The sequence below is a fragment of the Sesamum indicum genome, linkage group LG4 (assembly GCF_026168435.1).
Source record: "Sesamum indicum cultivar Baizhima isolate 11 linkage group LG4, ASM2616843v1, whole genome shotgun sequence".
In the NCBI taxonomy this organism is placed as follows: domain Eukaryota; kingdom Viridiplantae; phylum Streptophyta; class Magnoliopsida; order Lamiales; family Pedaliaceae; genus Sesamum; species Sesamum indicum.
The window spans coordinates 341,472-365,362 of NC_142660.1; the positions used below are offsets into that span (position 1 = coordinate 341,472).

The 23,891-nt window shown below is 37.4% G+C and overlaps 5 protein-coding genes, 1 long non-coding RNA gene and 1 pseudogene across 9 annotated transcripts; 3 read left to right on the plus strand and 4 right to left on the minus strand.

Annotated features, from left to right (window-relative positions):
• Window positions 1-1,383: 1,383 nt before the first annotated feature.
• LOC105159769 (dirigent protein 21 pseudogene) lies at window positions 1,384-2,061 on the minus strand (annotated as a pseudogene).
• Window positions 2,062-3,518: 1,457 nt separating this feature from the next.
• LOC105159656 (large ribosomal subunit protein eL21z/eL21y) lies at window positions 3,519-5,013 on the plus strand. Its single transcript, XM_011076789.3, has 2 exons — window positions 3,519-3,827; window positions 4,610-5,013. Exons 1-2 carry the CDS (start codon window positions 3,591-3,593, stop codon window positions 4,865-4,867), a joined length of 495 nt encoding a protein of 164 aa, XP_011075091.1. The 5' UTR covers window positions 3,519-3,590; the 3' UTR covers window positions 4,868-5,013.
• A 983-nt stretch (window positions 5,014-5,996) lies between these two features.
• On the minus strand, window positions 5,997-6,587 carry LOC110011915 (uncharacterized). The gene is made up of 2 exons (XR_002287012.2): window positions 6,381-6,587; window positions 5,997-6,214 (listed from the first exon to the last, which is right to left on the minus strand). It is a non-coding gene; the product is annotated as an uncharacterized LOC110011915 (long non-coding RNA).
• A 422-nt stretch (window positions 6,588-7,009) lies between these two features.
• Window positions 7,010-14,029, plus strand: LOC105159657 (carbon catabolite repressor protein 4 homolog 1). The gene is made up of 12 exons (XM_011076790.3): window positions 7,010-7,695; window positions 8,671-9,427; window positions 9,969-10,055; window positions 10,129-10,212; window positions 10,292-10,378; window positions 10,504-10,590; window positions 11,570-11,623; window positions 11,718-11,809; window positions 11,915-12,029; window positions 12,123-12,267; window positions 12,437-12,588; window positions 13,665-14,029. Exons 1-11 carry the CDS (start codon window positions 7,538-7,540, stop codon window positions 12,580-12,582), a joined length of 1,812 nt encoding a protein of 603 aa, XP_011075092.1. The 5' UTR covers window positions 7,010-7,537; the 3' UTR covers window positions 12,583-12,588; window positions 13,665-14,029.
• A 376-nt stretch (window positions 14,030-14,405) lies between these two features.
• On the plus strand, window positions 14,406-15,644 carry LOC105159658 (non-specific lipid transfer protein GPI-anchored 14). The gene is made up of 3 exons (XM_011076791.3): window positions 14,406-14,899; window positions 15,194-15,274; window positions 15,371-15,644. The coding sequence occupies exons 1-3, from the start codon at window positions 14,575-14,577 to the stop codon at window positions 15,469-15,471; spliced, it is 507 nt and encodes a 168-aa protein (XP_011075093.1). The 5' UTR covers window positions 14,406-14,574; the 3' UTR covers window positions 15,472-15,644.
• A 360-nt stretch (window positions 15,645-16,004) lies between these two features.
• LOC105159659 (Protein kinase superfamily protein) lies at window positions 16,005-18,603 on the minus strand. Of its 2 annotated transcripts, none has more exons than XM_011076793.3 (8): window positions 18,380-18,603; window positions 17,963-18,140; window positions 17,293-17,549; window positions 17,070-17,196; window positions 16,711-16,984; window positions 16,468-16,600; window positions 16,279-16,365; window positions 16,005-16,143 (listed from the first exon to the last, which is right to left on the minus strand). In XM_011076793.3, exons 2-8 carry the CDS (start codon window positions 18,039-18,041, stop codon window positions 16,018-16,020), a joined length of 1,083 nt encoding a protein of 360 aa, XP_011075095.1. In that variant the 5' UTR covers window positions 18,042-18,140; window positions 18,380-18,603; the 3' UTR covers window positions 16,005-16,017. The 2 variants fall into 2 exon arrangements, with proteins under 2 accessions (XP_011075095.1, XP_011075094.1); XM_011076792.3 differs by having other exon boundaries at window positions 17,939-18,140; window positions 18,380-18,601.
• A 602-nt stretch (window positions 18,604-19,205) lies between these two features.
• LOC105159661 (Protein with RING/U-box and TRAF-like domain) lies at window positions 19,206-23,041 on the minus strand. Of its 3 annotated transcripts, none has more exons than XM_088879323.1 (4): window positions 22,770-23,041; window positions 20,933-21,129; window positions 19,889-20,272; window positions 19,206-19,751 (listed from the first exon to the last, which is right to left on the minus strand). In XM_088879323.1, the coding sequence occupies exons 1-4, from the start codon at window positions 22,795-22,797 to the stop codon at window positions 19,434-19,436; spliced, it is 927 nt and encodes a 308-aa protein (XP_088735449.1). In that variant the 5' UTR covers window positions 22,798-23,041; the 3' UTR covers window positions 19,206-19,433. The 3 variants fall into 3 exon arrangements, with proteins under 3 accessions (XP_088735449.1, XP_011075097.1, XP_088735450.1); XM_011076795.3 differs by having other exon boundaries at window positions 20,933-21,231; window positions 22,770-23,039; XM_088879324.1 differs by lacking the exon at window positions 22,770-23,041 and adding an exon at window positions 21,375-21,488 and having other exon boundaries at window positions 20,933-21,231.
• Window positions 23,042-23,891: the final 850 nt, after the last annotated feature.

The window sequence follows — 23,891 nt, forward strand, 5'->3', positions numbered from 1 at the left end:
TAGGCTATTCTAAGCTTATATTTTACACTCCACACAAATATATACACTTTATCACTATTTTATTTTGTTATCATTATTCTCACTTTAATTCAAGCTTTTTTTATTTATTTTTTCAGTAAAAACATTACTGACTTAAACATTGCAGTGTTAACCTTTGTTTTGCAGGTTAGTCCCCATTAATTTTAGAATATTTTTTGAAAATTTGTTCTACCTTGTGGTGTGGCAAAAAATTCAAAACGTATTATTGGTGCCATATGTGGAAACATTGAGCTTGAGACATGAGAAATTGTCAATTCAGATAATGGAGGTAATAATAGATCCTACGAGGGAAACTCTTCCCTCCCTACTATAGCTGGTCCTATAATTCCTCCTGCAAATCCTCTGATACCTAAGTTAGTTCAAGTTCAAGATGGTAAGAAGCGACCAAAGTATTAAATATAATAGAAATTGATGAAACATATCTTATCACAAATTTGGTGGAATAGATGTATTTATAGGACCATATGTACGTATGTGCCTAGTCAACGTGGCAAAATCTCAAGCTATGAGTTGTCAGGAGATCATCGCTTTATATCTCATGTTATTGGAACGGGATGGCGGATCAAGTCGCGTCAAATGGCCCGACCCTAAAAAAGTACGCGGATCTTGGGTTTTATTGCATTTTATTAGTGTAGAGGGTCATTAATGTATTTTCTTCACTATGATACATGTTAAAAAGATTATATGTTAGGATACATCTATTATTTCTAGTAATGCCCACCAGTGCCCCATCGTAGACGTCATCTACTTCGATGAGGGTGTTATTCTTGTATATGCTCAGTAGGAGTGTTTAAATTAATGTCTTCAAATGGAATCGGTGAAATTTCATAGTGTCTCCACAGTTCCAGAGTAACTTAGTATGCACACTCATCTCCAACAAAGGGCAAATATGACGTTTGAGAATTCAACGGACATGCCATGTTCAAAGGAGTGTATGCAGTTGATGGACCTACTCATTGCAAATTAAAAGGACATTCCTCATTAGTTGAATCATAAATGATGTCGCTCCTGAACAGATGATGGAATATTGTGTTTGGACAAAATTCATAAGTTCCTGGTGAGTTTGAACGGTACTTTTCTAGAATATAGGAGAATAAATTTGCTAAATTTTTTTCACATATTTTTTTTTTCTCATTTAACACATCACAAAGAGATAAATTATATTTAATCCTATATATTTATATATGTTAATTGTATATCTAGAAGTACGAGGGATTAGAGCAACTAATTTTTATCTCAATAGAAAAACAATTTAACAATATATAAGATAATGATGGCTAGGTAGGTGCATGCAGGCCTGCAGCAGTGCATACTCAGTCAGCAGGACACGCATATAATAATGTATTAATACGTATTATAACAACCAAAACAAAAATGAAATATTAAGGATATCAATAATGGAAGACGTAGACATTGTACTCAACTACAGCATCCCCGTTCTGCATGTTCGTCTCAACCGTCTTCAACTTAGCATGCCCACGCGCAAACCGGAACACGCCACTCCCGCCCACGATCGAAAGCTCTCTCACGCCCGACAACAACGGGTTCCGCCCCAGGACACTAAGCACGCTGCCGTTAAACACACCCTCACTGAAAGCAAAGTTATAGACAACCGAGAGCGCCAGCTCCGTTGTATCCGCGAACACGTATATCCCTTGAGCTCTCCCCACAGTCTTGGAGCTTATCTCCGGTCCTAATGTCAGAAGGTTGTCGATCACCGTCACCGAGCCGAAGAGGGTGGCAGAGGAGTTGGTGGTGGCGGCTTGAGCGACGTGGACGGCGGTGGGGTTGCTGCCGCTTCCTATGTCGTGGAAGTAGAAGTGGAGGTGGCTCAGCTTTTCCACTTTGAGGCCCATTTCTTTCTTGGATAATTTTCTTGAAAATTGTTGGGACTTTGTGAGGGGAAGAGCTGATGCGAGAAAGAGAAGAATAGTGAAAATGATGAGGTTTAGAGCAGTAATGGCCATGGTGGAAATGCAGAGAAGATGGTTGCAGAGTTACAGCTTATATAAGAAACGCTGGGGCGGCTGTTTGAGTTTACAGACAAACGCCACTCTCTATGTTTGCAGACCATTTCAATTCATCATTATAATAACATTATTTTTTATTTTATGAGTTTATTTCATTTTTGATATATGAATAAGTGTGATTTGAATAGTCAAACGAGTTAATTTAATTTTATAGTAAAATTTTGTTCGGACCTGACTCGATCAAATCTGAACCAATTTTATGACAAGTCAATATACTTGTCATATGATTTGCATACAATTTGTCAAAAATGACCAATTACAGAGTAAGTGTATCATACTTGCTCTGTGATTGAATTGATTCGATCAAAAATTGAAGAGTAATTTTTTTAATTTTATTAAAAGGTCAGAAAAATAGAAATATAAAGAATTAAGATTGAAAGAAGAGAAAGGAAAAAAAGGTAGATAGATTAAGATAGTATATTACATGTCATTTTTATTATCGGGTCTTCTCAATTCTGAAAGAGTAAAGATAATTAATCTAATATTTGCAAATTGATTTTGGTTTTCAAAACTCTAAAAAAATAAAATGTAAAGGATAAATTATAATGGACTTTTTAAAATTTATTATAAGTATAAATATATCTCACTATTTGAAAAATTATAAATATTTATTGAAATTAACGATCGTCTAATAAGTATCTTATACAATGGGTTTTCACGAGATGATGTATGTCACACACTCGTTAAAAGGTATTTATAATTTTTCAAATATTAATAATGCATTTATAATTATAATAAATTTAAGGGAATTCATTATAATTATCAAAATTTAAAAATTAAAGGGATAATTACACTCTCCTTGCCTAAAGTTTTGTGTAATTATACACAGGCCCTTTATAATTTAAAAAATTATATTTAACACCCTAAAATTTATTTTTGTCAACAAATAAGTCCATTCTTAAATCAAAATTCACTAAATTTGCTAATATTAACAGAAAACTTTAATGAAAATTGATATTTATCATCAATTAACTTATTACTGATTGTCATACATTAATATGTGAAGACATATGAGAGTAGTTTGATCATAAAAAAAAAATTATTTGACCTGCAATAGGCCAATAATAAGTCAATTGAGGGTAAATATAATTTTTTTTATTTCTTTTATTGTAATAAGCAAATTCAGTTAATTTGACTAATGAAGGAATTTATTTGTTAGATGAAAGCAGACTTTAAGAATACTAAATGTAATATCTCATATTATGAGAGTTTACTATAATTACACCAAATATTAGGAGAGGGGGAGTGTAGTTATCCCAAAATTAAAGAGAGCACTAAATTGGTCAATACATCAAGCCCATTACTGTTATCCAACTATTACAGCCCATTCCTGGGCGAAGCCATTAGTAAGCTTGGGCCCAATACTTGAAGCCCATTACTGTTATCAATCTCTTCCAGCCCATTCATATCATAAAACCCTATTTCTACATTCATATATAAGCCGCTTCTCTCTCCCAGCTCCACTTCATCACCCTTTTTTGACACACTTCACCCACCGAGGCAGCTGAAAGACACCGCAAAATGCCGGCGGGTCACGGTCAGAGAGCGCGCACCAGGGATCTCTTCGCTCGCCCTTTCAGAAAGAAGGGTCCGACCCATTTGTCGACCTACCTTCGGATCTACAAAATCGGGGAATACGTAGATGTCAAGGTTAACGGGTCCATCCACAAAGGCATGCCCCACAAGTTCTACCATGGACGCACGGGTCGGGTCTGGAACGTCACCAAGCGCGCTATTGGCGTCGAAGTTAACAAGCAGGTATATGAAACTCAAGTGTTCCTGTATCTGCATTTCTGCAACTGAATGGTTTTTTCTTCGTTTTGTGTTTACATATTTGTTTGTTGGTATTAATCGTTGTCGTTTGCGTGTAGTAATTGTATAAGAAATGAAATATATCTGAAGATTGTGTTATTCGAAGAATTTGTTTGATGTTATAGCTCACAATTGTGGTCTTGCTAGCATTTCTTCGGCCTTCTCTTGAAAACCGGGGGAGGAGAATGCCCTTCTTGGTGGTCTCTGGCCTAAATCCATGTTAATACTTAAAACACTGCTTTTAGAGTAGTCTTATGCTAACTGAAATGAATTTTGGAATGATAATTTCTGTTGTCGGTGTATGGGTTTTGCTTGCTTGCAAGGCCATGATGCTTATATCTCAAGACATTCTGAGTGAAAACTTGAGAACTTTTTCTTCTGTCCGCCTTGGGGGCTCCAATGTTGCCATGCTTGTGAACTCTATCTTGTTGTTGGAGCTGTTGCCCTGTCTAGGTTCGGAGCTTTGGCCTTGGCCAGGCTTAAGAGAAGATTGTACTGCATTTGTCCTTGCATGTTGAGGCATAGTTATTAATTATTTGGAAAAGCATCCAATCTATTTTCATCCTCAATGTATATGCTGTTTTTATTTAATTTTTTACTCTTGAATAATATTTAAAGGACTATGATACTCCAGAAAATTGGAGTATAATGGAACGTAATTAGTTTTGTCCTATTTTACCAAACAATCATCTCACTGAGGTTACATGGCTTGGTGTTTGTGGATGCAGGTTGGTAACAGAATTATAAAGAAGAGGATACATGTCCGTGTGGAACATGTTCAGCCCTCAAGGTGCCACGAGGAGATTCTCGAAAGGATAAAAAAGAATGACCAGTTGAAGGCAGAGGCCAAGGCACAAGGTAAAATTATCAGCACCAAGAGGCAGCCGGAGGGACCCAAGCCTGGTTTCATGGTGGAGGGGGCCACTCTAGAAACTGTCACTCCCATCCCATATGATGTCGTCAATGATCTCAAGGGTGGTTACTAAGGCCAATGGCTGGGCTTTTCATGTTTTTGGACTTCCGTTTTGGATATTGTTGCATTAGACTTGTTCTTTTTTTCTTCACATATGTGATGGACAATGTTGGCAATTGGTTTTTGGTCAGAGTGAAATATATATATGACATTAGTACATGCATGTCATTTTCTTATTTTGTCGATCAAGTTGTGGTAATCTTTATTTGACTTGTTTTAGCACTATAGCTTTTATTGTCGAGGGTTTCCATGTGTTGGTTGGCATCAGATACCATGTGGTTCTTGTTGGCATATGAAAGCCGTCAGATTGTAGATTGAATGTGCTTGGCGCTGCTTTCTGGTTCGTCAGTGCAGTTTCCTGCTAAAGAAATGGTGGATGGGAATCTAAATTGTATTGATGGCTCTTGTCAAAAATATTTTTAGGTGATTCTAAGAAATCAAGATACGGCATTTTGGGTGTTGCTTGCCATGTTGGATGAGATAGAAGCATTATATCTTTTTTGCTATTTTGCATGTCCGGTTTATGATCTCATGATAATTACATTGGGTGTTTATGATCTCATGATAATTACATTGGGTGTTGATGGCTCTCTATACCCTGCTTTGCTGTAAATGCTTTTTACTCATGATGGGTGTGAGCTTAGTTTTTCTTTAAAATTGATTTTGCTTGGAAGTTTTCTGAAGTACAGTTGGATGAAATCCAACTGAATTCGGGATTTTTCGATGGTGCTCCTGGGTAGTCAGAGATTAGGATTGTTGTGTTGAGCTTATTTGCATTATCCTTATTGCAACAAGTAATTTAGCACAAGTTTGTTCTGGTCATGGATAGACCGCCCAGGTTCAGGTCCATAAGTGTGCTACGAAGCCTCAGGCTATAATCATTTACAAGTAGTGGTAGAGAAAATCAGAAAAGGCTTGAATTAAGCATATAAATATTGAGTTGATCATTTGCACCTCGGGCATCAAATTGTGACGATTTACAAACTATGATTTTCCCGACAGGGACCATTGCATGAATATCTTGCCCTCAGGTTGCGTTTATCTTTTCCTTGTTTACTAATGAGGACTGGCTTCAAATTCCACAGACAATGACAGTCAAAGTTGATTGTTGTATATGTTGAGGGGAGTGAGAAGGCGTAAAACCAGAGAAAAGCGGGAGTCCATTTATTAGAAAAGATGGTGAAATTGAATCAATGACAGTCATAAAAGCAAACACAAGCATATACATTGGGGGCTTGAGGCAGGCACTCACCGTCTCCCCCGAACTGCTTTGTACATTGTTGGGCGCAGGTACCATGGCCGCAGGCACCTGGAATAATTGTGCTTGTGCAATCTTGGTTATCACAAACTCCCATTTCAGCTGCACCACCAAAACACCACAATCACAAGCGGTATAGTAACAGAGACTTATGATTTTTGTATCTGTAAAATCATCTTTTGACATAAAAACACCACATGTTTTCACTCAATTGTCTTCTATTGATCACGTATAAAGAAAGTTATCAATTGGATATTGAAACAAGTACCTGATAGTAGGAGGACGAGGGTGGTGGCGACGAGTCCTAAACAGAAACACGACAACTTTGCCATCTTCGTTTGTGGTTTGGACGTCCTCTGTGTGTAAAATGGATGAGCATTTGCTGTGGTTTAGGTGCAACTTATACTGCAAGAAGCCTCTGAGAGAGGGGTAGATCCAACCTTGCTAATCTCAAACAGGATCCCATAACCATTATTATCGTAATTAATGGTAATGACAAGTCAGGAAATTACATTAATATTTCAAGATTTACATTACAAAAATGAATTTCATACACATTACACATAAAAATCTTAGATCCACAATGTTATTACTTTGATTACATCTTCATTCCAAGGTTCACCAAACTTAATCTTAAATTATAATAAGTCACATGTAAATACTTTTAATAACTATAATTAATTACAACATTTTGATTATTATTAATAACTATAATTCTCATATATTAGTACATTGATAATTCTCATATATACACATTTTTATGTGTGTATAAAATGAAAAGATATACATACATGTTATATATATATATATATGTGTGTGTAAGTAAACGTAAATATATTTATATGTTATGTTTTTTAATTTATGAGAGAAGAGAAACAATAATAGACGGAGGCAGGCAGAGTCGCAGACACAACCCTCCTCCTATATTAATGCGTTGAGGCGACTTGTTTCTCTCTCTCTCCTTCTCTTGCATTTTCTCTTGTTTTTCTGTAAAACCCTAACTCTCTCTAATCAATCGATTACCCCACCCACACTCTCTCTCTCTCAATATCCCATCCATATCTCTCTCCGCATTCGCCTGCCAACTTTCGGCTTTCACTTCCCAAACCATCAATTCGCTTTGGAATCATCCTTTCTTTTTTTCTTTTCTTTTTCTTTTTGCCCATTCCAATTCAAGTTTCGGAACGATCTCTAGTATTACCCATTTCCAATCCAATTTTGCGTAAATTGATCTCAGTTTTTTTTTTATTAAGTAGGGTTTTGAGAGAGCAAGGCTGGCGATTGGCGCTGGGCACTGGTGATGGCGGATCCGCCACAAGTCCGCCGACAGTTGGTGCTCGAATCTCGGATTTCTGCGATTTTAGGGTTTCAAACGACGTTGGTAGAAGAGACGGAGGAATTTAATTCGCCAGAGGTTAGGGGAAAATGCTGAGTGTGCTGCGGGTGCACCTGCCATCTGATATACCAATTGTAGGGTGCGAGTTGACGCCGTATGTGCTCCTGAAGCGCCCCGATAAGTCTGTTATTACCGATGATGTTACTGAGTTGAACCCCGTTGATGGGCATTTCTTAAGATATAGATGGTGAGTTTTCTAAAGCATGTATCTTAAGTTTGTTTTTTCTCCCCTGCTTGGATGATTAGGTTTTCCATTTCTTTTCATCATTTCTTGCATTGTGCTGTTAGTGATGGTAATAGTTTTGCTCTTGCATGCGTAGGTATGAAGTTCAACGGTTTGTGAATTGAGGTTTTATGTCTTGTTTTTATGAAGTCCTATTGATTTTGTTTATCTAGGTTGTAAGTCGTTTAACAAGGTTCAGTTGCGTGTACTTTTATGAGCATATGACTCGTGTTGATCGCTGAGGCAAAGGTGGATGAGAGTCATGTACTCAATAGAATCTGAGGAGAAACAGTAGAGGGGGAATAAGTCTGAGTAAGCTTAAGGAAAAAACTCTGGAGAAGTGTTCTTTCGAATTTTAGTAACGGGTTTAAGAATGTCACTTAATGCAGACTGGCTGACCCTTATTTCCCGGTTTCTCCTTATCCACGTACCTGCTTCCCTTTTGAAGCTAATGGTTGGCTTTGCCTTCCGCTGATAGTTAGTTATTCCATTGTCGGCTTCTTTGGCAATTTGATATTGTGCTTTGTCTTTGGCGCGTGGCTTTGCACGTGGATATGCTTGTGTTTTGCTAGAATTTATCTGTTACTTTGTTGCTTTTTGCGAACATTTGCAGAACAATACCCAGAGAAATGATTAAAATATTAATTAAATCTGCTGCAACTTGTTCCGTGTGGGTCCTCATTTGGTTGTTGTAGATTTTTGGTCTTTATTCTCCCTTTATAAGTGAATCATTTGAGCTGACTCATGCATCAGTCGTTAATGCGAGCTGCATAGTTGCTTTAACAACTAATATTTCTTAGGGGACTTCATTTTGATGCATTTGGGTTCTCAAAGGAGAATTCGAAGAAATCTATTCTTCTTGTCATTTTGTATAGGTTTCAGATTTCAGCAATTGCATAAGTACTCCTGTTATTTGTAAATGATTTGTTCTCCATGCAGGTACCGCATACAAAGTGATAGGAAAGTTGCAGTTTGTAGTGTTCACCCAACAGAGCAAGCTACATTACAATGCCTTGGGTGTGTTAAGGCCAAATTACCTGTTGCCAAGAGTTACCATTGTTCTCCTAAGTGCTTTTCTGATGCCTGGCAACATCATCGTGTTCTGCATGAGCGAGCTGCCAGTGCTGTGAATGAAAATGGAAATGAGGAGGAAGAAATTTTTGGGCGATATAATAGTACTGGCAGTACGACATCAGGTATGGTTAATATGAGTACATCTCAGTCAAATACCAGCTTGTCAAATGGCACCGCTGCTTTGTATCCTGCTGCAGTTACTCAGAGGAGTGGTGGTGAAACGTGGTTTGAAGTTGGACGCTCTAAGACGTATACACCAACAGCTGATGATATTGGTCATGTCCTTAAATTTGAGTGTGTCGTGGTAGACGCTGAAACAAAATTACCCGTGGGACCTACCAATACCTTATTAACTTCCCGTGTCATTCCAGCTCCATCACCCAGTCCACGGCGCTTGATCTCTGTGAGTGGAGTAGATGTGCCTGGGCATCTAGATTTGGATGGTCGCATTTCCTCGGGAGTGACGTTTACTGTGCTGTCATACAACATTTTATCTGATGCATATGCGTCAAGTGAATTGTACAGCTATTGCCCCTCTTGGGCTCTTTCTTGGACCTACCGCAGGCAAAACCTATTACGAGAAATAGTTGGCTATCGCGCTGACATTGTTTGTCTTCAAGAGGTACATAACTGCATGGGAGATCGATATATGCTTGTCAAAATTTAAGTTTTTCTCTAATTGTGGCTGGCAGAACTTAGGAAAAGTTTTAGACCAATTGCAGCGAACAAATCTAATAGAACTGTTGATTGAATGGTTAAAAGAACTATTGATCTAGATTAGGCCGGTCCAGTTTTAATGAACTTTAACTGCTAAAAGAATCTGATCAGCTTTAATTGTTTGCAATTATTTGTTCAAATCTGTGAGATTTGCGTGTTATTTCAGAATTTAGTTTGAAGGAATTATTGTGCTGCATCTCTTTTATCTAATTAAAATTTTACTTAAGTAAGGGTGGAAAATTAATTTGTGACAGGCCTTTTAAGAGTGTCATTTTCCCCTCTGGAATATATAAATAGCTTCTCATCTGAGTTGCCTGGTTTATAGTATGGAATTTTGCGTCTCCTAGAGGCCGTTACATTGTGAATTTCTACATGTGGCATCAATGCCAAATTTTTACCTTCCGAACACTCACCTTCTCTTTTTTCATTTTAATCTTCTTTCTTAGGTTCAAAGCGATCATTTTGAGGAATTCTTTGCACCTGAGCTGGATAAACATGGCTATCAAGCTCTGTTTAAAAGGAAAACAGCAGAGGTTGGTCAGAACACCATTTCTATCTGGGCGAAGAACTCGTGCTGTTATTCATACACTGTCAATTATCATGCAGGTTTTTGGTGGAAATATAAACACCATCGATGGTTGTGCTACTTTCTTCCGGCGTGATAGATTTTCACATGTTAAAAAATATGAGGTGATGAAAGGGCTTTCAGTTCAATATAACATGCTATCGCTCCTTTTTTACTGTTTAATTATAGCATCCTTGGTTGCAGGTTGAGTTTAACAAAGCTGCACAATCTCTGACTGATGCTTTGGTCCCAAGTGCACAGAAGAAAAATGCCTTAAACAGACTGGTCAAGGTAACTGTATTTATCAGTTTTACAGGTTTATGGTTCTTCCTGGAATCTTTACCGTATCTTTGTGTTTTTACTTTCCGGTCTTTTCTGGCAGAAATCATCACCTGATATCTTCTTGATCCATACAGGATAATGTTGCGCTCATTGTGGTTCTAGAAGCAAAGTTCGGTAACCATGGCATTGATAACCCTGGGAAGCGCCAGCTTGTTTGTGTGGTAAGATTTTGTTATTGTTCTGCAACCATGACATCATGCTTTAAAGTTAAATAGCTTAGCTAGAATGCTGGTTGACCAAGAGATTTCCTGGATGGCATTGCTCCGAGATGTTTTTTAAGTTTATGCTGGATTTGTACCCTTTATCATTAGTAGTTGTCACCTGGATTCACATATTGAATAAATATTTTCACCTAAAACCACCTATATGCTGGCAAAACACAAGTTACATTGATATCTTTATATGTGCATGTATGTTCATAAGATTGAAGATGCTAGATACTAGATGACCCTAGAACTTCCCTAGATACAAGGATTTTGGAAAAAAGGTTTGTGTTTAGTCTTGCTGTTTACTTCTCTTGCTTTCATGTTGAGGCTTTTAGAGGGTTTATGGTACTGAACCGAGGGCACTTAATTGCAGAAGGCATTGACATGAGACACCGGAACTTAAAATTTACTCCGTAGATTATTAGATAAATGATACACTCAGGTTTGATTTATTCTGCGAAAGTTGAGGTTGACAAGTGAGGTGCCTTATTGCAGGGTGTGCCTTTGTACCACCAGGCTTGAAGTAATAATTTGAAATGTGAAAGATCAGTAAATGCTACAATTTGCTTAAAAATAAAATCAATGAAATAAGACTAACATGTGATTCTCGCGCTGCCCCTCACAGTCAGCTTAAAAGTATTTGGTTGTCTTATCTGTCACTTGTATTTAGAGAATTTGTTTTAGAAGTCTTTACTCATAAGTAGCAGTTCTTTGCCTTCCTTCTAATATGAGTAACTTTATCTTTCGATCCAGACTATTTGTATCTGTGCTGATATTATCATCTTCCTCTCTCTTGACTTTTGTTCCTTTGCAATGCATAACATACTTCTTCGAGGCTCATTTTTGTTTAGTTTCTTTACTAGACCTTTGAAATGGGATGGCTACTTGGTAGAACTTCTCATGAACAGTATACGTCTTATGTTTCTATATGCAGGCAAACACACATGTAAATGTGCATCAAGACTTGAAAGATGTCAAGCTTTGGCAGGTTTTTGTCTAAGGCCATCATTTGTTCAACTAGTTCCCCCCCCCCCCCTCTAAGTTCACTTGTTTAAGTAGCTGCTTGTCTTCATCTGTATCAGGTGCACACACTGTTGAAAGGCCTTGAGAAAATTGCTGCAAGCGCAGATATCCCAATGTTGGTGTGTGGGGATTTTAATTCAATTCCTGGAAGGTGCTTTGTGTTTTCTCTTTCAATGCTATGGTTTTGAAATTTTGAACTGTTACAGTAGCTTAGATCATCAGATGGTAATATTTTGTTTACTTCTGTTCTCAACAGTGCCCCTCATGCTCTCCTTGCCATGGGGAAAGTTGATCCTCTTCATCCAGATTTAGCCATAGACCCTCTCGGAATTCTTCGCCCTGCTGCCAAACTAACACACCAGCTGCCCTTGGTATGGCCTTAATAATTCTATTCTGAGTGTTAAGCATTGGTGGCCATAATTTTGCTTTTATTCAGAAGTTTAACGTTTTCATTTTACTTCCAGGTAAGTGCTTACTCATCCTTTGCAAGAGTTGGGGTTGGTCTTGGTCTAGAGCAGAGAAGGAAAATGGATCCTGCTACAAATGAACCCCTTTTTACGAACTGCACTAGAGATTTTATTGGCACTCATGATTACATATTCTATTCAGGTAAACTCTTGATAAATTTTCATTGAGCTACTTCCAGTAGCTTGAAATCATTGTATTTGCTTTGGTGTTTCTCTCTCTATTTACTCATGTCTGGATGGATATCTGTCTGATTGCATGTTATGCGGATTTGACGAATTTTATAACAGCATAATTTGCTTTCTCCTTGTAGCCGACTCCTTAACTGTGGAGTCTCTGTTGGAGCTCTTGGACGAAGATAGCTTGCGAAAAGATACTGCTCTTCCTTCTCCTGAATGGTCATCAGATCACATAGCACTCTTAGCTGAATTCCGCTGCAAACCTAGGACTAGACGTTAACAATAGGTATGTTGATTTCTTTGTGCTGTTGCACATTTCTCAGTGATTTCTCAATTTATTGGCATTCCTCATTTCGTATAAGCTTGCTGTCCTCAGTCAACTAAATGTTGTTAAAAGGTCGTTCTCTAGTGTTCAGCGTGTTTATTTTCTTAATTCTTGGTAATTGGGCACTGCAATTAATCAGGTGGGTGAGTGGCCCCAATAGATGAAGAAGATCTTCTATTGTCGTACGACTGGATGAAGAAGAAAAACATACCCTCTTCTTAATCAGTAAATTACTGACAGGTTTCCTAAACTCCATTGACAATGTTTGACCTATATCTTGACATATGGGCTCCAGATCTGGTCGAGGATTCAGTTGAAGAAAACTAAGATTTGTCACTTTAGATGTTCTTTTGAAAGGTTTTTGGTTGCCTTGGAAAATATGAATCATTCATCGTTTACAAATTTTCAGCTGAAAACTTGTTTGGGAAATTTTTTGACTGATTCCTATTAATTGATCTCGATTAAACATTATTATTACTAGGATTTCTCTTTTGTTAGAAGTTGTGAATGAAAGTGCTCTATCAGCTTTTTGGTTTTTCTCTCGGTGTACAGTCTGAAGTGGATTTTAATTGCCTTTTTGGCGAGACTTTCAACCAAAACTATTTTATTTGCCTATATTTTAGGTTTTGTGTTGCAACTTTGGGATTTATGGTTTAGCCAATTGTCTTTCTGTTGCAATGGTGCTTGCTTCCATGCCCCAAAACTGCAGTTTTCTCCTATTTATCCTCCTTCCTCATACTTTAGCGGAACCTATTAGTCTAGAAAAGAGCAGCTTGTCTTCATGGTATTATGCTGGGCAGTTCCAAAATGATTACCAGTTTAGCAATTAGTGTAGAAGGTTGGGATGTGCTGGAAACACCCCTAAGTTTTTGGTTTGCATGCTGGAAGTAGCTTGTATCCTTCAGACATCTCTGATCATGTTATTAATGAACTTTATCTCCATAATTTTCATGTCTTAAGAATTTGTGGTCAGTCTCTACCATCTTAATCTATCGATTGGCTGTGTGCTGACTTGTACATGATTTTGTTTTGTGCAGGTCTGTCCCAAAGAAGAATTTCGAAAAATGGTAACGGGACAGGAAAACCGATTGTAATGATAGATCATTCTCCCTGTTCATTTTCTAGGTGCACCCCCTGTGGGATTGTATTATCATGCCACCTTTGTCTCATAGAAAAAATTATGATAACGCATTGGTTGTTTTCCTCCATTTTACTCTTCTTTGAAATAGAAATATATAGGTAGAGTAACATCTGCTGTGCTACGCGATGTGTTTGTAATTGCTTGTAATTGCTTGGAAGAAGTAGGTCCAATAGTAGCCGGGAAATGTTGGTTGCTCTCGCGCTTTGAAACAATTAAAGACGTTGCCAACGTGCCCAGAGGGGCTTGGCCGTTTTTCCAGAAGTATTGATGGCGCAAACCTACATAGTTATAATGTTCGTGGGCCAGTTGCTATTAAATTTAACCACAATGGTTATCTTGGGATGGGCCTCTATTTGCAATTTTCAGTTTTTATGTTTCGAAGGGATACAAATTACTGCCAACTTGTGCACTTATTATAGATGTCGATACTACATTTAAGGAATGTTTACTACCCTTACGTTGCATGTGTCTATCTAAAAAATATGTAACGAATGGGGTTGCGTGGATATTAACAGATATTGAATAGGTAAGGGCTCTGTTACTTGTCAATTTTGGATAGCTTCCTAATTTGATCCAATACATACATATATAAATATATATTATACCACTTGAAATAGCACTAATCCATTAGCAAGTTGCCACGAGTTAATAACTTCTCCAAGTTGTTTGAAAGAAAATCAGAACCAACCTGAGGGGCAAAAGCTGGTGATTTTCCGTAATCCGTTGTACAAGAAAACCATCTCCAGAAACACCAACAAGTACATTATGTGTGTAGTTTAGGAACACAGTAGATTCCCACATTAGTTATGGACAGCAAACGATTGGTTTCATGGGTGATAATGGTGATGATGGTTTGTGGTGGGGGGTCGGATTCCGCACAAGACAAGAAAAAGTGTCAAGACCAATTAGTGAGTTTATCATCATGTATCGACTTTGTGAGTGGAGATGCCAAGGCTCCTACTCCAAGTTGCTGCAGTGAGCTGAGAAAAGATGTGATCAAATCCAAGCTGTGTCTCTGCATCCTTGTTAAGGACCGGAATGACCCCCAACTTGGCTTTAAACTAAATGCAACTCTTGCTCTCACTCTCATTCCCTTATGCCATATCCCTTCAGATGCTTCGGTCTGCCCTCGTATGTATTTCATTTTGTCTATGTACGAATTATTAGACTATATTTCTTTCCAGTATTCTTCTTTTTGCATAAGTGGAAGTTCTAATTTGATTGGACAAAGAGTGTTAACGGAGAATTGAAAACGTTTTAAGTTTAAACATTGTATCCGATTACTGTTTCAAATGCTTATTAAGGACTATAACTCCATTCATTACATCGAAACCAGAATGTCTATAACCATTGAAAGAAAAACAAGAAAGTCGAAATATTTCACTAAAATGGATTTAATTTGTGGGTTTTCTTGTTGGTGAGCAGAACTGCTAGAGCTAGCTCCCAACTCGCCAGAGGCTCAGATTTTTGAGCAATTCAACACCACCTCATCAGCAGTGGACAGTGGTAACTTCTGTTGTGCCTTGGTGTTTGTTGTGTCTACACTTTTGTGTCTTCTTCTCTCTCAAAGTTGTCAGTTTTCTCTGTTGTCAATGGCTACAGACACTATTCCTAGTTCAAGCACCAAAGGACTCAGACAAGCAGCCATTCATGGAGTCGTCTTCACTTGCATTCTGCTCTCTGTTTTCATCACCATCATTTAGAAAAAAAGACTGATCAGCAGCTACTGTATATCTATATCTATATATATATATATATATATGTTCACCCTGGAATTCCATCGATGCAACAGACATCTAATAATGTTATGAGCTAAAATAACATACTATATATGGATGATGATGATGTATGCTAGGATTAATAAGTTAATCCTTAAACTTCATGTGTGTTATACAAGTTACAATCATATATAGAATGTAAAAAAGATCTATGCTTTTATGGTTCCATTAGCTATACAAAAATCCGGATACCAAACCCGGGCTTGCCTGAAGAGCTATTTCAAGTTGAAACAGAAAAAGGAAGCGAGACAGAGAGAGGGGGAGAGTTGGTCAAAGTTGCACGAGACATTCAGCTGCCTCCACTTCTCCTTAAGGTAGAGTTGAGCTTATTCATGAGATTACTGATTCGAATACACAGCTATACGTTTCGTATGCGATGGTTTGAACTTATGTGTTGTAGGCTTCTTTCAAGAATATGACGAAATATTACATACAAATCCGTGTCTGCTGCCACTGCATGCATTTACTTCTCTATGCATTAGATTCAGGACCAGCTGGTTTAGAGTTTAGAAGTGGCTGCAAAGCTTTCACGACGATGGTCATGTTTGGCCGGAAATCTGCTTCATATTGCACACATAGCGCTGCAACGGCCGCCATCTGAGAACCAAAGAAAATGAGTAAAATATATAAGATTAGTACTTGAATGATCAATATACGAGCTGAACCGAGTAGATACTAGCTAAAAAACATTGGATGCAATGTTACATTAATTAAGGGGACAAGGATTTACACCTTTGCAATAGCTTTTGGTGGGTACTCATCATTTAGCTTGGGATCCACACATTGCTTCACTTTATCTTCACTCAATCTTGGAGTTGCCTGGAGAAAGTGTATATTGCAGTTTGTGATTAGAGGAACCTGGAACAGACGGATTGCTGCTACTCAGTAGAAACGAACGACTTTACAACCTTAAAAACTTACCCAGGTAACCAGACTCTGTTGCCCTTTTGGCATGGTATGATCTACTGGCTTTCTCCCTGTCAGAAGTTCTAAAAGAACCACCCCAAAGCTGTAAACATCACTTTTCTGAGTTATCTGCCCAGTCATCGCATACCTGAAGCACGACATTTACATTAACCCTTAAGTAAACCAACATATTATACTTCAGACGGGCCGCTGTCTTTAGGACCACTACAATCAAGAGTTTTGGAAATATCAACTCACTCTGGAGCGTGGTAGCCAAATGTTCCGAGGACCCTTGTGGAGTGCAACCGAGCTGCTGTATCAGAAGACTGGTTCGTCAAGCTGAAATCAGCAATTTTGGCCACAAAATCATCAAACAGCAGCACGTTGCTGGACCTGACATCACGGTGGACAATCGAAGGCTGACATTTCTCGTGCAGAAACTCAAGGCCTTTGGCTGCACCATGGGCAATCTTCACTCTCTGATTCCAGGTAAGAACTGGACCTGGTTCTGCCCCTTGCACTCCTTTTCTACCTGCAAAAACAACATTAAAAAATATTCATTTGTGATCACTAGAATGGGCGTATTCTGGGATTCAATACTGCAATCTTTGACATACCATGTAGAACATCATGCAAAGAGCCCATTGTGGCATATTCGTAAGCCAAAATTCGGTTGTTTGGTTCCAGGCAGTACCCAAGCAACGCCACAAAATTATCACTCTTGAGCCTTGACACCATGGATAGCTGTATAAACATCATTTTTTTAGGCGAAACGCATTTCTTTAACAATGAATTTCCTTCCACTTGAAAGTAAAAGGGAAAGGATTCAAATTTCTTCACCTGGGCTGCAAAATCAGTGTCTGGTGCATCAGGGGATGAACTGGTATCTAGCTTTTTGATTGCTGCTTCCTCTCCACTGCTCAACTTGGCATAATAAACCCGACCGTAAGACCCCTCTCCGATCAGAGCTTTTGTTCCAAAATTACCCGTCAGTCTGTTTAGCTCGTCCAAGGAAATTGCCGGTATCTCAATAGGCAAAACTTTCTGAGGTGCTCCACCTCTTGCAGCAGAAGTCTTTGGCTCTCCTCTTTCACCGCCTAAATATTTGAACAGCAATACATAACCAAGAAGAGAACAAAGTTACTTTTGATGTCAATAATATCATTTAGTGAAGGTGAAAGGTTGAATGTTCATCAGCTCGTAACAGGAAGCAGTGAATTATCAAACCAAGATATTCCCATCAAGGTTCGTCTGTTGAGACGATGAAAGCTAGGCGACGCGATCGTTAAACTGATTATGAAATATTGTTTTCAAATCCAAAATGGTTAAGAGATGTATATATATAGCCTAAACATAATATCAAGGATCAACACAACCAAAAGGGCTTACAATATCAACAACTATCAAAGTTGTTGCTGTGTTTGATCAATAACCGCCAAACAGAAATCATGAGAAAGAATAGCATATATCTATATATTATATATACCTCCACCACCAGCATATGGATTACCGGACTTAGGGGGGGCGGTGTATTGGTTGGCTGGAGGACCGGTAGTAAGCTCCTCTTCTCCACCTCCACAACACGACATTTTTCAGTTTTAAGGAACAGCAATCTTGCAGAAGGCCGTAATTCAGGCGAACCTCATAGGATCAATGCTCACATTTGCAGTTGTGTTAAGAGGCAATTCCTATTTACATACATACCATACAAGAGAAATAAGGGGTGCATTATGCAAAAAACAATGATTAAAGAGAGGGAGAGAGAGAGAGAGATCATGAGATTCAGACAAAATTAGACGAATTTCACATTATCAAGAGACAGATCCACATGTACAGAATTTATAGATAAGGTGACTGCAAGAACATTAAACCCAAAATCCCATGAAAGAAATGAAACAAAGAAGAGAGTATTGAGAAAACATGGAACCTGTAGAGGAATACAGAAATTAAGATGAGGATGGAGGAAATGGAGGAAGAAGATGTCATGAGGATATGTCGTCTCTAATTTGCTGTCTGGTGGTGGTGGGGCGAAGGGTTAAGACTTTTTCTGTTTTGTTTTCGCGGGAAAGTCGCATGCATGTCCTTTTAACCACTCAAACTACCTACACATTAATCCTACGTGCCTGCATGCCTTCATCTTCCATGTCTACTTATAATCACAATTACATTACATTATATATATACACATATATGCTTTAAACTGATCATCTCTCTTTAAATTATTGACATAATTACGAGATCTCCTCTCTATTATATATTTTTCATAATTACAACAACTACTTCCTCTCTAATTCTAACCAAACTCATCTCCTATGTACGTTTAGAAGTTAATTTTGATGGCGTGTCCATGAGTTAATTATAGTAAATGTTCAATAAAGGGAACATCATATTTTCTCGTGTTTGTAGTTTAATTAGAGGAAATTACATTATAGAGATTTAATTAATTAGTTTATCAACTTGTATTGATGTTGACTTTGTAAATAAAAAAATATCAGGTCACGGAGGAATAATCTTTCTTTTCCTTATCATTTTTCATTTTCATTTTTCCAATTACATCGAGTGAAAGTGGACGAATTTAAATATGAATCCATAACCTCTTTTCTTTTGAGAAAATATGATGTCAACTCAATCAATGATTGATGGTATATTGTTGGTATTCGTGTATATACAATTCATATTCCAAGTATGTAATAAAATTGACCTTGTCTCACACACACACACACGACCATGTATGTAAAAGATGGTACTGCACATTGCATCCTGCATTTCAAGTAAATTCATTTCTGCCATCCAAAAGTAAATATGCTTTTGATACATGTGATTAACCTTGTCAAGATCCTTCAGGCCAACAAAAAATAAGTACCACCTGCGCCTCAAAGTTAAGCATAGAACGATTTGTAGCATTTGTCCATGGCCATCAAAGATCCATAAGGTGCTTTCAACGACTGTACAATCAATCACATCAAAAAAGCCTCGACCACTTACACTTTCCATATCCGACCTGTAACCCTCAGTTTAAGTTCTTGACCATCCCCAGCTGAGAAGTAAAGTGCCAAGCTCCTTGGAATTACGAGTCCATCTTGACTATCACGGACTTTCCTGTGACTGTCGCGGATGCTTCTTGGAACTCCTTGCCATACTAGCTTACGGCCAAATGCCCCAACTTCCAATGTGTAGCAGAACTTTTTGGCATCGCGGTCTTCGCCCATGAAACGCAGGAAGGCCATATAGACAGGTGCTGTCCCAAGTAAGAAGGCTTCAAAGTGCAAGCAGAACTGTCTCCCAAAACAGTTGAACACCTGCATGGAGATGGGAGCTTTAGGTTTCGTTTGCAAGGTTGCCACTTAAGAAAACAAAGTACGTCCATTTTCAAATGAGAATGTTATAGAAATGTAGAGCAGTTCTTTTTTAATTATACAAGTGTAAACCAACTTACAGTCAGCATCCATGTAGCATTTTCAACCTCACGAGGATTTGACTTGACATATCTATGGTTGAAAGTACATCCATCATGCATATCAACAGAGTGATCCTCCTTTAGATGAGCCACAAGGAATGGAATATCACCAGTTACGGAGCATTCTGAACTTGCATACGGACATGTGTATGGCCGAAATGAGCAGTGTTTTTCATGCTTGAGCTTGTTGTAGTAAGGGAATAAACCACGGCAGCCAAGACTTTGATATCTGCAGGGAAGTTCCAAAGATTCAGCCACTTTCTCCAAAGCTAAACACCTTATGTTCCCGAGCTCGAAACGGCAAGTTGGGCAGCAGCTGTGAACTCTTCTGCAGTTCGCACACAAGGTGTGGCCATTTGGGCACTGCATAAAGTAATCAAATGAACGGGTGGTTTACTGAAAACGTACTTATGGCAATAATTGCTTTACACTGCAAGTTTGGGTTGCACATTGAGCATATGCTAGAAAAGCACAAGCCATCAAGAATGACCCCATGTTTACGAGCTCAGATGAAAGAAAATTAAATCCAAGACGTAAAGTATGTCCAGAAGATGTATATGGATAATTTGAATTTTGAGAAATCTAATATATCCTTTTCACCAGGGTAGAAAGTTGAAATGACATGGTAAAGGAACTAAAATAGAAACACATAGAACTTTTATGACTTGAGGAAATAAAATAAGCATATGTTCATCCATTGGATGAACTATGATTTCTCTGGAGCCTTAACACAGAGCTGTCAAATTATTTACCGAAGCCACAGTAGAAGAGATATCATTCGTATGGAAACAGTAAAGAAATTTGACAAGAGTAGCATCTATGTTGAATGGTTTTCAATGTTTACACTCTGGAGTAGACAGCAAAGTGAAAAACTCTTCCATTGTATTGCTTGGAAAGAAGCAGCATAAGAGCTGATTTTATCCTGGCTAGGATCTAGTGTCATTAAGGTAAAGAAAGCTCATTTGCAGGCATTAGTCAGTAATATTCAAAAATATATTTCAGCAAAAGAGTTTGAATATAAACCTGATGAATGGGAGGATACATTGAATCTGCACAAGAAGGGCACTGAAGAAGCTCATGAACACCATTTATGCCATGCTTTTCTGCCACTGAAGTACTACTTCTTATAGGAGTATTACCAATCTCTGCCTTCATCATTGACATTTCAGAATTTAAATATTTTGAGTGTGATTCAATGGCCTCTTTGAAAGCACCTCCTCCTGGAGCCATTATCAATATAGAAGTGAGTATTCCCAGGAGAGAGACACAAACCCAGAGCTGAGCTAAATTATGAAGCTATTTACTCTCCACAATACATGAACCTGCCATCATGGATGCAAACCAAAACAATAAGAATATCAAGAATAGAGCATACAACAAATTCGACTTGTAACAAAATTGTCAATTAGGAATAAGCTCTGAAGAAGCGGACAGAAACCATAGGATTAATTAACAGAGTTGGAACCTTAAGTATGCTAATTATTTATGAGCCCTGACCAATATAAAAACATTTGTTTTTCTTTTCTCCTTTTCTCCACTTTTGGTGGGGTTTGGTAGAAAATAAAACTAACTTAGATCAGATTCCGCCACCAACTCTGAATACAAATATCAGAAAATGATAAAGCTTTCACTTTCAGGAATATAGATTTGTTGCTTTCATGACATATAATGACAATTGAGTCTCAAAGTGATTACCATGACCTGCATGTGTAAATATACCATATGAAATAATTTTTCTAATATTGCTAAAGTTAAAAGGCTTTGACATGATTCAAGAACTCTAAATTTTTTCTTTCATTAAGGATAAAACACACAGGTACATGTCTAAACTACTAGACTTCCCAAGAAATGAGAAGTAATCGAATAACAAGCACTCTCAACAAAAAAAAAAAAAAAAGGAAAAAGAAAAAAAAGACGATGATTGGAAGTCAGCAACCAAGAGGTTGGAATCACACTTGAGCTACTATTAAGCCAATAAATATGAAGTGATAGCTTAACAACCATTTTCTGGATTAGACCTCCACCGTCCCATAACTAATATTCTTTGTTTTCCAATAAATTTAAAAATGGTGCATTTTGAATTTTCAAATTGATATGATTAGTTGTTGATTACCATCAAATAATAAAACGACGAGCGAATCTTTGAAATGGAAAATAAGTAGTCCACATGAAAATTGATACTTATCACCTACAAAGCAACCTCTCTATATTGTACAGGCAAACCCAAAACGCCAAAAACAGAGTGCAAAGACAAATAAAGGAAATAGTGAGTTTCAAGCAAATCTTATTCATCTTTTCCAACAATCTCTACCCACCCATATGTACAAGAAAATGATAATATCCTACAAAAGAAACTGCTTAAAACATATAAACAAAAGTAGAAGTAGAGGCCCAATAGCCTCAGTCAATCTACTCAGATTACAGACTTCATTTTGACAGAAACGACATTTTCCATATGCTGCATAGTTAAACCAATTACAAAAACTCATGAGAGGAGAAACAGACCAACAATAAAAACAAGCCCATCTCCCACTCCCATAATAGAAACTAAAAAACTCCATCACACAAAAAACCAAAAGCAAAAGTGGAAAAGGTCAAAAAGAGAGATACCCTTTCGAGATTCTAATCCACCATCAACTCAAGAAACAAAAAAGTTTCAATCTTTATTACCATATCAAACATAACAGACAGCCTTGAGCAAAAGAAAACAAGGAAAAACCAACTCGAGATCTTAACCAACAGTGTCCTAATCCGTTTTAAGATAAAGATGAAACCTTTATGCTCGAAATCAAGAAAGACCAATAGAATTGAGTTAGCCTGAAATAAGACAAAAATGTTTGCAAGAATGAACGTGCATTACCTGGATTTAAAGAAATTGAAGCGACCATGCAACAATACCCAATCCCAATTGTCTTATACTTTGTCTTCTCAGTTCTTTTGCACTGTTTTTTTCTCAGAAGTAAAAGTTTGTGATTTGGTAATGGGGTCTGGGGAGAAGGGAATGTAGCTTTAATTGTTGCTGCCCCGCCCCTGCCCCTGACCCTGCCTCTCACCACGCAACCCAACCCATCCTTTCAAACTTGAAAATTGAAATTCAATTTGTCGTCTGTGACTCTTCCCACTTCCCACTTCCCACTTCCCAGTTCAAGTCTAGACTACTACTCCCTCAATACTTCCCATTTTGTCATCTCAATTTTTATTATGATAAAATACACTTTTCTTTCTTGAACGGTAAATATTATATTTGTTTTTTCAGAGGTAATTGTTATATGACGAATAATTTAGAATGGTAAAATGTATTTTATCTTTATATCTATTTTGATATTTATTTTTTGTGTCAATTTATCATCTCAATTTTATTAAATTTTATATATTATTATTTATAATTATTTTTTAATCAATTTTTTATCTAAAAAACATCACATACCAGTGTACATGTGATAGTTAAGGGAGTTTCTCATATATGCAAGGCATATAATGTTTTTCTTGCACAAAAAATAAATAAAAAGATGATTATATATGACAAAGTGAAAATTTCATAAAATTGAAGTGGTAAATTGACAACAAAAAGAATTTGGTTTAAAAAAGTAATCATTTTTACTATACTTTTGATTTCATGCTCAAAAGTATGGTTTATTGTTTTCAATTATTTGATGTAAAGACAAATTATATTATAAGGGAATCTTTTGACATAAAAATAGAATTTAAAGAGGTGGAGCAAATCCATTATAAAATAAGTGTGATATATTTATTATTTTTTAAAATTATATTATAAATATATTGTATGTGGGAGGTAAAATTCAACTAAAAATGGAGTTTGGTTAGAATTTTTCAATAAAGAGATGGAAAGTGTGTGATTGAGTAAAATTGGGGCTCTTACACATAAGATGAGCCCACAGGATACAGCCCGGATCCACACCCGAATTGGAGATGGGTCCCACGCAGAAGTTTTCTGGGAAAAACAAATGAATTATAATTTCTC